The sequence below is a fragment of the Pelophylax lessonae genome (assembly GCF_965119305.1).
Source record: "Pelophylax lessonae genome assembly, chromosome: 7".
NCBI classification, from domain to species: Eukaryota; Metazoa; Chordata; class Amphibia; order Anura; family Ranidae; genus Pelophylax; species Pelophylax lessonae.
Genome location: NC_138774.1, coordinates 245,492,174 through 245,507,633, shown reverse-complemented (window position 1 = coordinate 245,507,633; position 15,460 = coordinate 245,492,174). Strand labels below are relative to the sequence as shown.

Here is a 15,460-nt window from a genome sequence, read left to right as displayed (position 1 = left end):
GGTAGTTTGTAGATTGTTCCTTTCAAGTATTTTTTTCCTAAGCAGTGACGTATGATGAAAGGTTGATTTTAGTGAAATTTCGACAAAATCACTACATTCATCAATACTGACAAAAACATCAGTTACGAACAATTTTGTACACAGCTATTTGTTATTCTTTTAGTTATTCTTCAAGTAGTACAATTAACTCAGAACTCACCAGAATCTGAGTCATCTGGACTTCCAGAACTTAGAAGGTCTTTTTCCTTTTCATAGTCGCTCTTACATAGAAGTTGTCCTTCCTTCAACACAAATTCATCTCCTTTTCGTAGTTGTCGCTCACATACACAACAGCAGAAGCAGCTTAGGTGATATACACATTCCAGGGCACGCATTACAAATTCTGTTGGAGCAATCTTTTCCATGCACCCACTACATTTTGCTGCAAATAACCTAAAAGGAACATACACAGCTGTTACAAAAAGTTTAACATTTAAATATATTCAACATAGTTTTTATATAAGCATCCTATGCAGTACACAAACTGCTACAAGCATCTTAATAAGGTAACTACCGGTTGTTTCTGTAACGATCAGAGGTCCTGATTCATCATACTGCAATGCCATTTAAGTTATGCTACACAAAAGTTATGAAATGTAATAATAATGAGAGGGCCCCTAAGCATGCCTCATTTGCAGCCTGATTAAGGACAAACCCGTCTATCCAGTAAGGATAACAGGTTCACCAAAGTCCTCAACTGACCAGGCTGGCAAGGTTTCATCATTCCCCTTTTCTATTTGAATTAATGCAAAGGTAAGTATGATGGAATGAGTCACAACAAAGAAATGCTTTGAGCATGTGTGTATTTTTGTGTTTTTTCACAATGGGCTACCTGAGTAACTCATTTAATTGGTTAACCTTCAAACTCATTAGTTGGTAAAGCCTCGTACACACGCACCGATTGTTGGCCGACCGATCGGCCGACTTTTGTCCAGTGTTGTTGTGTTGGTTGAAATGTGCTCTAGACTGCACACAAATTTTTTCGGCCAAGAACAACTAACTTCAGAAGTGATGTCATGTGATGGTTTACTTTCCGTGTGTTTTTTCTTTTCTGAGCATGCCCAGTCTTGCTCATCTGATTTTTGTCTGCCGAAATCTGTACTGACTGACGAACAATCGGCCGTTCTGTTGACGGCCAACAAAAATTTTATAGCATGCACACCAGATTTTGTTCGGCTGAAAAGTCGCAGTCAGTTGTCGGAAGCATCATACTAACAAGCCGACTTTTGGCCGATCGGACATTGGCCAAAAATTTAAGGCCAACAATCGGTGCGTGTGTACGGGGCTTAAATCTAAAAATTATCATGCAATCAGTTTGTAATATGTGTGATTGTTCAATCAGATTGCAATGTGTGTGGTCAGATCAAAAAGGAACAATTTTTAATGGGCTTTGCTATTGTAAACTGTTTTTGTTAAATTGTTTTTCTGTTCAATCTTTTTTATTAATGTAAAAATGAACATAGAGTATACTCCAATATAAAAGGAAACATAAAGTATAACTACAAATTAAGAGATCCAGAAGTTGTCAGTTCAGACCCGCAAAGAGTATGCAACATACATAATGAAGAATGAGGCACAAGGCCTTAAAAACATAAAGAAACAAACGGCAGTAGAGCCGACAATAAAACAATTACAGAAATATCCAACACTAATGGACAAGAGGTATACAAAAACAAAACCTTATAGCATCACATTACAGTGGTTTAAGGTAAAGCGTTGTAAGGAAAAGTAGAAAAGAATTAACGAAAAAGAGAAAAGAGGGGGAGGTCAACCGATCCAAGCGGGTCCAGGACTCAAACCATAAAGTTCGTAAGAGGTAAGAATTCAGGGTTCAAGGAGGGACTCTTTGAAACCAGGTAGGAGAAAATAATCCACCCAAGGTTGCCAGGTTTTAGGATGTTTAGTAATTTTATCCTGAATAGTTGCTACAATTTTACTATGTATCATAGCCTGGGTGACCTCATGCTTGGTTTCAATGGTACAGAGTGTAGGGGACTTCCAAGCCCATGCTATGGTTTGTTTGGCCGCTGTCATGACTTGTAGTATAAGGCGAAACTGGGCTCTGGTACAGTCTAAGGTATTATGGTTCAGCAATCCAAGAGATGGATCAGGATCCAATGTGGTGCTGATCAGGGTGGAGGCCATTTGGAAAATCTCAGTCCAGAACTGCAACACAACAGGACAAGTCCACCAGTTATGCTTGCCCTCTTGACAGCAAGCAGGAAAACACACAGGGGAATAATCAGGTAAAAACTTGGAAATCCTTACCGGAACCAAATATTACCGCAGGAGGACTTTATAAATAGTTTCAAGTGCTAAAATATGTTGAGAGGAAGATTTAGTGGTCGCCCAAATATCATCCCAATCCTCCAACTCCACATCAACCTCAAGGTCTTTAGATTACTGTGTACTATAAGATGGCATAAGATGGGACGTAAGATGGGTGTATGTAAAATTGTTTTTAAAAAGATGACATACATATATCGATGCAAGATGGCAGTACCATCCCTTAGTCCAAATATTCCCTTGGTGCTCCACACAGATATAGCAATGTAGTATTGTGTAATGTACTTATTGTTATGTTTATATATATATATATATATATATATATATATATATATATATATATATATATATATATATATATATATATATATATATATACAAATTAACATATTCTATATTAAAATATATATTAAAATGAATGTAGTAGAATGTCCACAGGAGAACAGGACTGGTGCTTTGACTCACCAAAACATTGGTGGAAGAAATGTAGTCTTGTTCTTTTGTGGGAGTTCTTAGAGTGCCTAATACATTCATTACTATATTTTTAATACATACTATATTCATTCCCAATTATATACACACAAAGAAACCTAATAGATACATTCCATAGGACTTGGCAACAGAGATAATATGCAAAAGTGTATTTAATATTTAGAGGTACAGGAAGTTATAACATGCCATTTTTTACAAATTTAATGTACTGTATTATTGGAGTCTTGTGGCTATATTAGTCACTGATTATGCAAAATGTGTAATATTAATAAAAGGTAATAAGATATTAGTTTTCGGGACTTTATATCTCCGTCAGGCATAATGCAAAAAAATGGTGCCATTTTTTGGGTAATGTTGCAAGTTTTTGGGGTAACTAGGTCAAGGGTGCTTACAGATTAATGATCTCTAAAGTTGGCCATAGATGGATTGAAATTCAACCAGTTCAGCAGGCCTGAATTTTGATCCATCTATGACCATTCTCGTTTGTGAGAAACTGATCTAATAACAGACTTCTCACAAATGGGCTTGTTGGAAAATGTTTGTTGGATCAGTTTGTGTTCTGACATCAGAGGATTCCTCTATCCACCATGCTTGTGTGGATGGGGGATTAAGTTTAGTTTTTTTTTTTAAATAAGCCTGATTGAAAAAAAAATTATCCTCATATGGTTAGGTTAAGTTTTAGAATCAAAGGTTGGCAAGTTTAATTGAAACTCCAACCAAAACTTTTTTTTATCCTTTTACTGTTGATAAATAGAGAGAAAGGGTTAAAATACCTTACACGTTTATACTGTTATCCAGGGCTCGATCAAATTAACACTACCAGCCACCTTTGCTGCCCGTTTTCTTTTTTTTAAATGACAGGGGGAATTATTTTTGCAACAACCACAGAATTTGTACATTTTCATCTGGCTTTGCAGCTAAAGGGAGAGTAAAAATCAATTTCAGGGATGAATTTATTCTCTCTTGAGAAGAGGAGATTAAGGGGGGATATGATCAACATGTATAAATACATAAGGGGTCTATATAGTGAACTTGGTGTTGAGTTGTTGACTTTAAGGTCAACACAGAGGACAAGGAGGCACTCTTTACATCTAGAGGATTTAGTCTCCAAATACGGAAAGGTTTCTTCACCGTAAGAGCTGTGAAAATGTGGAATAGACTCCCTCCAGAGGTGGTTCTGGCTAGCTCACTAGATTGCTTTAAAAAAGGCCTAGATTCTTTCCTGGGTGTACATAATATAAGCGGATACTAATATTTATAGGTAAATTTGATCCAGGGAATATCAGATTGCCTCTCGGGGGATCAGGAAGGAATTTTTTCCCCTGCTGTAGTAAATTGGATCATGCTTTGCTGGGTTTTTTTTCGCCTTCCTCTGGATCAACTGTGGGTATAGGATTGTGTATATGGGATTGTATGGTTGGGTTTTCTTTACTGTTTTTTGTTTTTTATTGGCTGAGCCAGGTTGTGTCTTTTTTCAACCTGACTAACTATGAATCAGGCCCGCATTTTTTGCCTGAATTCAGACCTGAAACGGAGCCAAAGACACACAGGACCGCTGTGCAATCCGCTCCGCAAATGCCTCAGAGATGTGTGAACCGGCTCCATTGAGAGCCGCCACACCCTCCTGTCATGCAAATTGGATGTGGGGAAACCCACATCCAATTCACACTGGTGTGAACCCAGCCTTAAGGTGTATTAAACTCTCTATGTTTGTAGTATTGATCTATTCTTGTCAATTAACCTAACATAATTTGTTTTCCATTTTATTTCTTTGTGTTGCTTTTAAATGTAGACTTTAAGCTCTTTAAATTGACTTTTTAAATTTAAGATTGGTTTAGTGGGTCAGTTTATACATTTATACTTCAGTAAATGTCTTCTTACAGTCTGTGTTGTCAAGCATTGTATTTTGTATTGGGAGTTTTTGTCCTAATATTACTAGCGCCTAAAAGAATGTTACTTGTCTAAATAACAAAACAAACAATATCTGAGGCTCATATGTGGTTGCCTTGTTGCCAAAAATTCACATCCGTTTTTTTTTTCAAAACTCTGATGTGCTACAAATATCTATATATAACCATGGCTGGATGCACATTTGTTGTAGCATTGTGCCGTTGTGAATTCAATCTTCGAATATAGTAACTTACTCAGCACATACAGTTAAAACATGAAGATTAACATGAAAAGGACCTTGCATTCCAAGTAAGGCCCATGTTTTAAAATATGTCCTCCCTTCCCTGAAACACTGTGTACCAGTGCTTTAAGTGGCCCAAAAGAGGTGCCGGTACTCTATTATAGCAGATACATTTTTTTTGCCCCCCCCACCCCACATCAGGGTCCCTACAGAGAACCCCCCCTGGCCTGGGCTGGGACTCCGGAGCAGGGGGACTCACTGGTGGTGACTGGTTTGGCTCTGGAGTGGGAAATATTCTTGGGGGGGGGCAATTGAGGGCGCAGATGTCCAAAATGAGCGTACTGGTACGCTAAGGCGCACGGAGAGGTGGCAGTATGCTCAAGAGCTATATTTGGAAGTGGCGGTACTGAGTACCAGTGCATACCGGCCCACTTAAAGCACTGCTGTGTACAAATGTAAAAAATTGCTTGTAGGTGGAAAAAAGTTTTTGTAGTGCAGGGGGAGATGTCATCCTGATGACAAGATCTTGGGGAATAGTGAACACTTCAAGTCAGTGGGACTTGGGCTTCTCTACATTCCCTTTGCTGAAGTGGGGTTGATGGCAACCTTTGCCTAGACACTGTGAGAAGAACCCAAAGAAAAAACAAGTATGTTATCTAAAAAAATTCCCCTGCAGGTGATGTCCTTTTTAACCCTTTACTCATCAAGAGGGACACATTTAAAAGCAGGCCTTGCATTCTAGCTGCAAGGTCCACTTTAGGGGCTTTTACACTCCTAGACAAGTAATCTCACAGCTACGGAAGTTACCAGAGGGACTGGTGTGCTTGATATTATTGGTAAGCTAATGTGAGCTACCGGGGGATTGGTTTACTGAAGGAAAAAAAGGGTTGTTCGCATGGGAATTTTCTGTTAGTGTAGTGAATGAGGTGAAGCTCTGCTGACTTTAACCTCCCTGGCGGTATGATTCTTTTGGATTTTAGGTGCTGAAAGCGGTACCATTATTTTAGGTGCTGAAAGCATGTAATTCTTGTGAATGAGCAGCCCAAACCAACTGTATACATTTATTATACATATTATATATATATATATATATATATATATATATATAATGTATACAGTTGGTTTGGGCTGCTCATTCACAAGAATTACGTGTATATATATATATATATACGTATATATATATATATATATATATATATATATATATACATATATATATATATATATATATATATATATATACATATATATGTGTGTATATATATATATATATATATATATATATATATATATATATATATATAATATGTGTGTGTGTGTGTATATATATATATATATATATATATATATATATATATATATATATATATATATGTATATGTGTATATATATACGTATATATATATATATACTGTATATATATATGTATATATATATACATATATTTACATAAAAAGTACAGTAAAACTGCAGGAAAGGGCACTGGGGGGTAATGTAATGTGATTTTATTTTATTTTGAACGATATCAGTGTGTTTGGTGCATTTTACATTCGAATTTGCCGCCGGTTCCACCCCCCGGCGGACGTCACGTCGCCGGAGACGGAAGCCGGGGCTCGCAGACGATCGGGAGAGAGCTCCGCCGCCGTACACCGCTCGCAGTCTTCGCTGGATCCCGGAGAAAAGGTAAGTAAAACCTCCTCCAGCATCCAGCGATCTTCCTAGCGCTACCCCGAGTGTGACTCGGGGTTACCGCTTTTGGCACTAAAATCTAACCCCGAGTCACACTCGGGAATACCGCTAGGAAGGTTAATCATACAAACACATGCAAGCAAAAAAAATAATATTTCCCTGCACATGTTTGAGGATTCTTTGCAAGGTGAATTTCTGCCACATTTACTTAGCTAAGTGAAAATTCTCTTGCAAACAGCGAATTTGCCTTTTGTAAATTAATCCCACCATGTCGGTTCATCTTTGAATAACCCATTTTATATATAATATATATATATATATATATATATATATATATATATATATATATATATATATATATAGTATCTAACAAAAGTGAGTATACCCCTCCCATTTTTGTAAATATTCTATTATATCTTTTCATGTGACAACACTGAAGACATTGCACTTTGCTACAATGTAAAGTAGTGAGTGTATAGCTTGTATAACAGTGTAAATTTGCTGTCCCCCCAAAATAACTCAACACACAGCAGTTAACGTCTAAGCCGCTGGCAGCAAAAGTGACTACACCCATAAGTGAAAATGTCCAAATTGGGCCCAAAGTGTCAATATTTTGTGTGGAGCTTCTTTAGCAAAGCAGTGGTCGTCTTGGAGGTGTGTTTGTGGTTGTTATCATGTTGGAATACTGCCCTGCGGCCCAGTCTCTGAAGGGAGGGGATCATGCTCTGCTTCAGTATTTCACAGTACATGTTCGCATTCATGGTTCCCTCAATGAATTGTAGCTCCCAAAGGCCGGCAGCACTCATGAAGCCCCAGACCATGACACTCTGGCACAGGAGTGCAAAGGAGTGCAGCTAGTTTGGCACTCCTTTGATCTGTTTTCAGCCGTTAGTGGACTAAATCACCATATGGTTGGAAGCCTGGACCAGCACTTGACTCAGGCTGTCAGCAATCCGCCAAGAGCCTGAGCCTCCTGCCCCCTCCACAGCCCTGTGCTCCAATGGGGGCTATAGGGGCAGAGCAGAGAGCCGGAGACTGACAGTGGGGAGGGGTGAACTGAGCAATCAGTGGTATTTGATTGCTTAGTTTTCTTTGCAGAGGTGGCAGGGGACAGGTGCAGCATTAGATCAATGCTGCATCCACCTAGGGGAGTATATTTTTTTTTTTTTGCAAAGCCCATACTTCTCATTTAAAGTGATAATGACCGTGTAACTTTCCTCGTCAGAACACAGAAAGTGCACCAGTTGACTATAAGGGCACAAATAACTATTCATTCAGAGCAGAAACAAGTAGTCATTAGTAAGACCTCATCTGGAATATGCAGTTCAGTTTTGGGCACCAGTTCTTTAAAAGGATATCAGGGAACTGGAGAAAGTGCAGAGAAGGGCAACATAACTGATAAGAGGCATGGAGGAGCTCAGCTATGATGTATGTAACTATGTATGTAAAAGATTAGAGGAACTGAATTTATTCTCTCTTGAGAAGAGGAGATTAAGGGGGGATATGATCAACATGTATAAATACATAAGGGGTCCATATAGTGAACTTGGTGTTGAGTTGTTGACTTTAAGGTCAATACAGAGGACAAGGGGGCACTCTTTATGTCTAGAGGAAAACAGATTTAGTCTCCAAATGCGGAAAGGTTTCTTCACCGTAAGAGCTGTGAAAATGTGGAATAGACTCCCTCCAGAGGTGGTTCTGGCTAGCTCACTAGATTGCTTTAAAAAAGGCCTGGATTCTTTCCTGGCTGTACATAATATAAATGGGTACTAATATTTATAGGTAAAGTTGATCCAGGGAATATCATATTGCCTCTTGGGGTATCAGGAATTACATTTTTTTCCCTGCTGTAGCAAATTGGATCATGCATTGCTGGGGTTTTTTCCGCCTTCCTCTGGATCAACTGGGGGTATAGGATTGTGTATAAGGGATTGTATGTTTGGGTTTTCTTTATTGTTTTTTGTTTTTTATTGGTTGAGCCAGATGGACTTGTGTCTTTTTTCAACCTGACTAACTATGTAATAAGTAGGAATCGTCTACAAAGTTTGTTAAAATCCTTGTAATGCACAGTGATCTTCCAGCGAGGATTGTTTTTTTTACTCAATAAAAGTGGAGTTACTCTTTACATTTGTGGGAGTAACATAAACAAATAGTTTTGATTCATGTTTCAAATGACATATAAAAAATAATACATCTAAATATGAAGAATAGTACAGCGTATTATTGGTTAACTACAACTGCATGTCAACAATGGTGTTGACCTAATATATTTTTTGGTCGAATTTGTGTTCCAAGAATCTTAGATGTGTTCTAGATCTATATAATTCAAGGTACGCTTTACAAACCTAGATCTCAGCTTTAGGCCCACGCCTATTATTTCCATTATTGTCCCAGCTGAAGTTGATGATTCATGAGTATACACTTAAAAGACACTAAGCCGCTCTACACCATCTGTTTGATGAATGACTAATTCTTTATCTATGCAGCTCACCTCTAGCGTTAAATTTGGTCCTTCTCTTTCCCTTAGCAATTTCAATCAAATGTTTACTCTTTCAATATTCTGCTCTGTGCCTCTCCGCCGCCTCTTCCCCAGCAGTAATTTTCTTCTGTTTATCCACACACGGGCTTAATTGTTTTAGTACAGCATTTATTATGAGCACAAAGATAGGTGTACACATACAAGTGTGCTTCCACGGAAATAGAACAGAGGTTCAATTATATATATATATATATATATATATAGCACATGCAATATTGTCACTACTATAGAACTCTACTGCCAGCACCTACGTTCAATATTTGCTGTTTTATTGAAACAAAACGTATGTATTTTCAGTATGTTTTCATTATTTAAATGGTAATTCTACCAGAACATAATTTTTAATTTTATTTTCATGTTCAACATGCGGTACGGAAAATCATATTTCTATACAAGCTTTATTGGTGCAAGGTGGCTATTTTTTATGTGCAATAGATTTTCCGCACTTGAGGCAAATAGGTGAATATAACCTAAAATACATATATAGCAACTATTTTTGGATAGCACAGCCATGTAATAGGCCGTCCTGAAAATTGTACTACGGTTAAAGTGGTTGTAAAGATTTAAGTTTTTTTTTTTTTAACTTAATGCATTTTATGCATGAAGGTAAACAACCTTCTGTGTTCAGCATCCCCCCCAGCCCCCCTTACACTTACCTGACCCCCATATTCACCCAGCGATGTGCACAAGAGCAGCAGCTCTCCAGGGTCTCTCCCTCCCCATTGGCTGAGACACATCACAGGAGCGATTGGTTTTCAATCACAGCCATTGGGAAGGGAGTGGGTGGGGCCAAGCAGTGTTCTGTGTGTCTTATGGACACACAGAGGCAGCTCAGGAGCGAGCATGCACAAGTGGCTTGCTATGGGGGCACTGAACAAAGGGGAGCGGCCAGGAGCACCGACGGGGGACTTAAAACGAGGAGGATTCGGGACCCGGCTCTTTGGGTCACCTAACCGGCATGCTTGAGATACAGGAAGTGATGGGTGGAATGCACCGGCGTGCGTTCCAACCTTCTCTCTCGGTCGCTGTTCAGTACCCGCAATCAGCAGGGACTGGCCTGCATGCTTCAGGGGTTTCATAAAGCTCCAGTGGGTAGGTCTCTTTCATTACCGATCACATGCCAGTCTCCGTCAGACAGACAGCTTCTGTCACTGCCCATGAATTATCATCCTTATGCTCTTTCATCCCTCCTCCTCCCCCCTCCAGTACCATTCATATCATCATCATCATCATCATCTTTACTATTATAGTGAATCACAATAATAACTCAGTGAATACATCCGCTGCTGAATTTGCTTAAAAATACGGAGGATTTATTATCACTATAACAAGTCAAGAACATTTAGAAGAGCCAATGCACCTAAATTCTGAACAAAACATTTGCTTATCCTGGCACATTTTTACAGAAATAAGTAATTGGGCTTGATTGATTAGGAATTGATCATTATCATTTCCGGTATACACAAGTGTAGAGCAGGTTTTCATAGTTCACTTATCTCTGTTCCTGAATATAGCCATACTGTTTTTGTATGGCCAAATCTGACTTACTGAAAACCAAGGATATGTATGTGAGCCGCTCAGGCTGCATGGGAATGGAGTCCTGTGCCCACCGCTGTGAGTGCTGGCCGGTAAGGGAGCTTGTCTATGCTCCAAGCAATGGTAGACAGTGACTAGGTGTCCTGGGAGCCAATGGCATTCATTATTATACAGCAGGTCTTGACTTGATGTGCCACTCCCGGAATACCTAGTCACTCTATAATGTGTAAAACACTGTGTAAATTGTTGGCATTATATACAGTATCTCACAAAAGTGAGTATACCCCTCACACGTCCCCTCAAAATCACTCAACACACAACCATTATTGTCTAAACCACTGACAACAAAAGTGAGTACACCCCTAAGTGAACATGTCCAAATTGGGCCCAATTAGCCATTTTCCCTCCCAGGTCTCAGGTGTGAATGGGGTGCAGGTGTGCTAAATTTGGTGTTATCGCTCTCACTCTCTCATAATGGTCACTGGAAGATCAAGATGGCACCTCATGGCAAGGAACTGTCCGAGGATCTGAAAAAAAAGAATTGTTGCTCTACATAAAGAAGGCCTAGGCTATAAGAAGATTGCCATGACCCTGAAACTGAGCTGCAGCACAATGGCCAAGACCATACAGCAGTTTAACGGGACAGGTTCCACTCAGAACAGGCCACGCCGTGGTTGACCAAAGAAGTTGAGTGCACGTGCTCAGCGTAATATCCAGAGGTTGTCTTTGGAAAACAGACGTATGGGTGCCGCCAGCATTGCTGCAGAGGTTGAAGGGGTGGGGGGGGGGGGGGTCTACCTGTCAGTGCTCAGAACATACGCCGCACATCGGATCAAATTGGTCTGCATGTCTGTTGTCCCAGAAGCAAGCCTCTTCTAAAGATGATGCACAAGAAGGCCTGCTGAAGACAAGCAGACTAAAGACATGGATTACTGGAACCATGTCCTGTGGTCTGATGAGACCAAGATAAACTTTTTTGGTTCAAATGGTGTCAAGCGTGTGTGGTGGAAACTAGGTGAGGAGTACAAAGACAAGTGTGTCTTGCCTGCAGTCAAGCATGGTGATGGGAGTGTCATGGTCTGGGGCTGCAAGAGTGCTGCCAGCACTGGGGAGCTACAGTTCATTGAGGGAACTATGAATGCCAACATGTACTATGACATACTGACATGGAGACTGGGACGCAGGGCAGTATTCCAACATAATAACCCCAAACACACCTCTAAGATGACCACTGCCTTGCTAAAGAAGCTGAGGGTAAAGGTGATGGACTGGCCAAGCATGTCTCCAGACCTAAACCCTATTACATAGTAGGTGAGGTTGAATAAAGACAATAGTCCATCCAGTTCAACCTGTGTAGGCATGTGTGGCTGTAATCATCTCCCATACCCCTGAATGTTCTGATCCTTGAGATGTAAGTCTAAGAGTCTTTTGAAAGCCACCATACTACCCGCAGAAACCACCTCTTGTGGTAGAGAATTCCACAATCTTGTTGCCCTAACAGTAAAGAACCCCCCGCGTTGCCTGAGGTTAAAAAGCTTCTCCTCTAATCGCTCTGTTTGAGCATCTGTGGGGCATCCTCAAACAGAAGGCTGAGGAGCGCAAGGTCTCTAACATCCACCAGCTCTGTGATGTTATCATGGAGGAGTAGAAGAGGACTCCAGTGGCAACCTGTGAAGCTCTGGTGAACTCCATGCCCAAGAGGGTTAAGGCAGTGCTGGAAAATAATGGTGGCCACACAAAATATTGACATTTTGGGCCCAATTTAGACATGTTCACTTAGGGGTGTACTCACTTTAGTTGCCAGCGGTTTACATATTAATGTATGTGTGTTGAGTTATTTTGAGGGGACAGCAAATTTACACTGTTATACAAGTTGTAAACTCACTACTTTACATTGTAGCAAAGTGTCATTTCTTCAGTGTTGTCACATGAAAAGATATAATAAAATATTTACAAAAATGTGAGGGGTGTCCTCACTTTTGTGAGATACTGTAACTACCTGAAATAAATCAAGTCTGTTACAAATCAAGGATCTCATTGTTAGAGCTTCTAGCATGTGTAAACCCTAAAGTTAATTCAAAGATTTCAAACATAGCTCATTGACTGCTATTTTCTCATGCGGCATAAAACAAAAGTGTCATCTGAAATGAAAATGACGATGTTCTCAAGTCAAAAGCTGTATCTTATCCTTTTCCCTTTCCCAGAATATTGGAAAATCTCTGTAGTCATCATCATTATTGAAATGTTCCTGATCTCTTTAGAAAAGGGAATGATGCTTTCTTTTTGCTCCCAAATCTGTGGATGGCTACTAAAACATTGCTGATTAGCGGATATGGATAATTTCACATTTTGTTACACCTAGAGGTTGACTTACTAAAGGCAACTATAATGTGAACTGCAAGTGCACTTGCTCCAGAGGTTAGTAAATTAGATAAATCTTCATTTTGCAAAGAATACACAATCACATGCAAGGAAAATTAAAAACAGCATTTTTCCTTGAACATGATCAGATTATAGAAATCAGCAGAGTTTCCCCTCAGATCTAAAGCAAATGCACAGTATATATTTGCCTTTAGTAAATCAACCTTTGTGTTGATTTCCTATAGCAGTCATTCTTGACTGGCTGGAGCTTAATGCTTACTATATACCAAATACAATTTTAACATATTTATATGATTTCCCTGGGTTTGATTGATTTCCCTTGCATAATCTTAAAACACATTGCTAGATAAATAGGGTTCCATTGCCCCAATGTCTGCACATAAATGACTGTGGTGTTAGCACTAGAGTTTCATCAGGGGCAAGGACTGATGTAGATTGGTCCAATATTCCCTGTAAATCTCTGAAGAATAAGTGTCAATATAAGTGAGTAAACTACGTCATTATGGGGTTATCACCAAATAACGTTAGACCTCTCATTAACCCCTTTAAAGGGAGAACGAGTTAAACATTCTGTGTTTTCTGATAAGCACATTCAAAGCTATAAAGAGCACAAGTGATATCCGTTCCTCCTCTATGCCTAATAAAATACTTCCTGTGGATTCTCCTTTATGACCGATATCTATCACCGGGCTGAGAAATTTACGAGGACCCCTCTTGTTATAGCTCCAAGCTTTCGAATTAAAACAATTTTTCATTTCCAAAAGTCTTGCGTGCTGCTGTTGCTAACGGCTCTCTCCTGCCCCCTACTCGGCTTCGTATCAATGCTCAATGACACCCTAAAGACTTCGTGTGTAATATTCTCAGAATAGGCATGAAAAGTACGGAACTTTAATGGCAATTACCGCGCTATTTAATAATAATAAGAAAACTTCTGCAAAGTGTAAGAGAAGAAAAGACTGTGAATGACCGAATTTAAGTGCCATGTACAAAAATATTTCTTCATATGTAGCTGGCTGGAACCTCTGCTATACCACACTATATATTCTTGTAAAGGGTGTTGTCAGAGAACATAATACATATGTTTAAGATTAACTAAAAAAACATACAAATATGTAGAAGCAAACCACAATTTTGGTGCATGTTACTTGCATTAGCACCAGGGGCATTGCTAGACCCTGGCACCCAAGGCAAGGGCCCCAGGTCTTCTTCTGAGTGAGCCTTTGAGAAACCTTCTTTGAGATATGGAGAAGATGCATTCAATGTAGGGGTCTTCACATGGGACTGAGCTGCAGTTTTACCACACCCCTGGCACCCAAGGCAAGAGCCCCAGGTCTTCTTCTGAGTGAGCTGAAACCTTCTTTGAGATATGCAGAAGATACATTCAATGTAGGGGTCTTCACAGGCGACTGAGCTGCAGTTTTACCACATCCCTGGCACCCAAGGCAAGAGCCCCAGGTCTTCTTTTGAGTAAGCTGAAACCTTCTTTGAGATATAGAGAAGATACATTCAATGTAGGGGTCTTCACAGGCGACTGAGCTGCAGTTTTACCACATCCCTGGCACCCAAGGCAAGAGCCCCAGGTCTTCTTTTGAGTAAGCTGAAACCTTCTTTGAGATATAGAGAAGATACATTCAATGTAGGGGTCTTCACAGGCGACTGAGCTGCAGTTTTACCACATCCCTGGCACCCAAGGCAAGAGCCCCAGGTCTTCTTCTGAGTGAGCTGAAACCTTCTTTGAGATATGGAGAAGATACATTCAATGTAGGGGTCTTCACAGGCGACTGAGCTGCAGTTTTACCACATCCCTGGCCGCTCACTGGAAATTGATCATTGCAGCCTAACTACAACTGCGATGCTTTGCTTGGCAGCCACAACAATTTTAACTCTGGCTGCAGAGTTTGACAGGCGGCAGTGCCTGTCAAACTCACTCATTGAGATCCAAGAATAGCAACATGAGACAAACGCTTAGCTCGCAGCTGTAGACGCTGCAGGGTGTAGACCCACATCCAAAAGAAAAAAAACACAAAAGCAGACAAAGAGGTGGCAATAGTGCCTCCTGAATGCCTACCAGCCACTGCTACATCCACCATGGTTTGCTTTTCAGATAGCAGTAAGCATTACCAGCTGTGGGAAAGATCTTGTACAGTTTTGAAATATTAGGGGGTGAAAATATATTTTTTTATAAATATAGGAAAATTGTAACACTAAGTAAATCAAGTATTACAGACAATTCGGGTGTCTAGGATCCAAAATTTGAAAAAAAATAAAATCCATCAATAGGAAGAATTATTGGAGTTCAACAAAAACAGTTTCATATTAAATAAATGGAAACCATGGAACCATACAAATACAGAGTTATAACAGAG

The 15,460-nt window shown here is 39.8% G+C and overlaps 1 protein-coding gene across 2 annotated transcripts in view; it reads right to left on the bottom strand.

The window, feature by feature from the left end:
* Positions 1-15,460, bottom strand: part of LMX1B (LIM homeobox transcription factor 1 beta) — a 291,165-nt gene that overhangs the window by 21,800 nt on the left and 253,905 nt on the right. For both annotated transcript variants that reach the window (XM_082262621.1, XM_082262620.1), the window contains exon 3: positions 200-432. In XM_082262621.1, the coding sequence (XP_082118747.1) occupies positions 200-432 (233 nt within the window). The remainder of the gene's footprint in view (positions 1-199; positions 433-15,460) is intronic.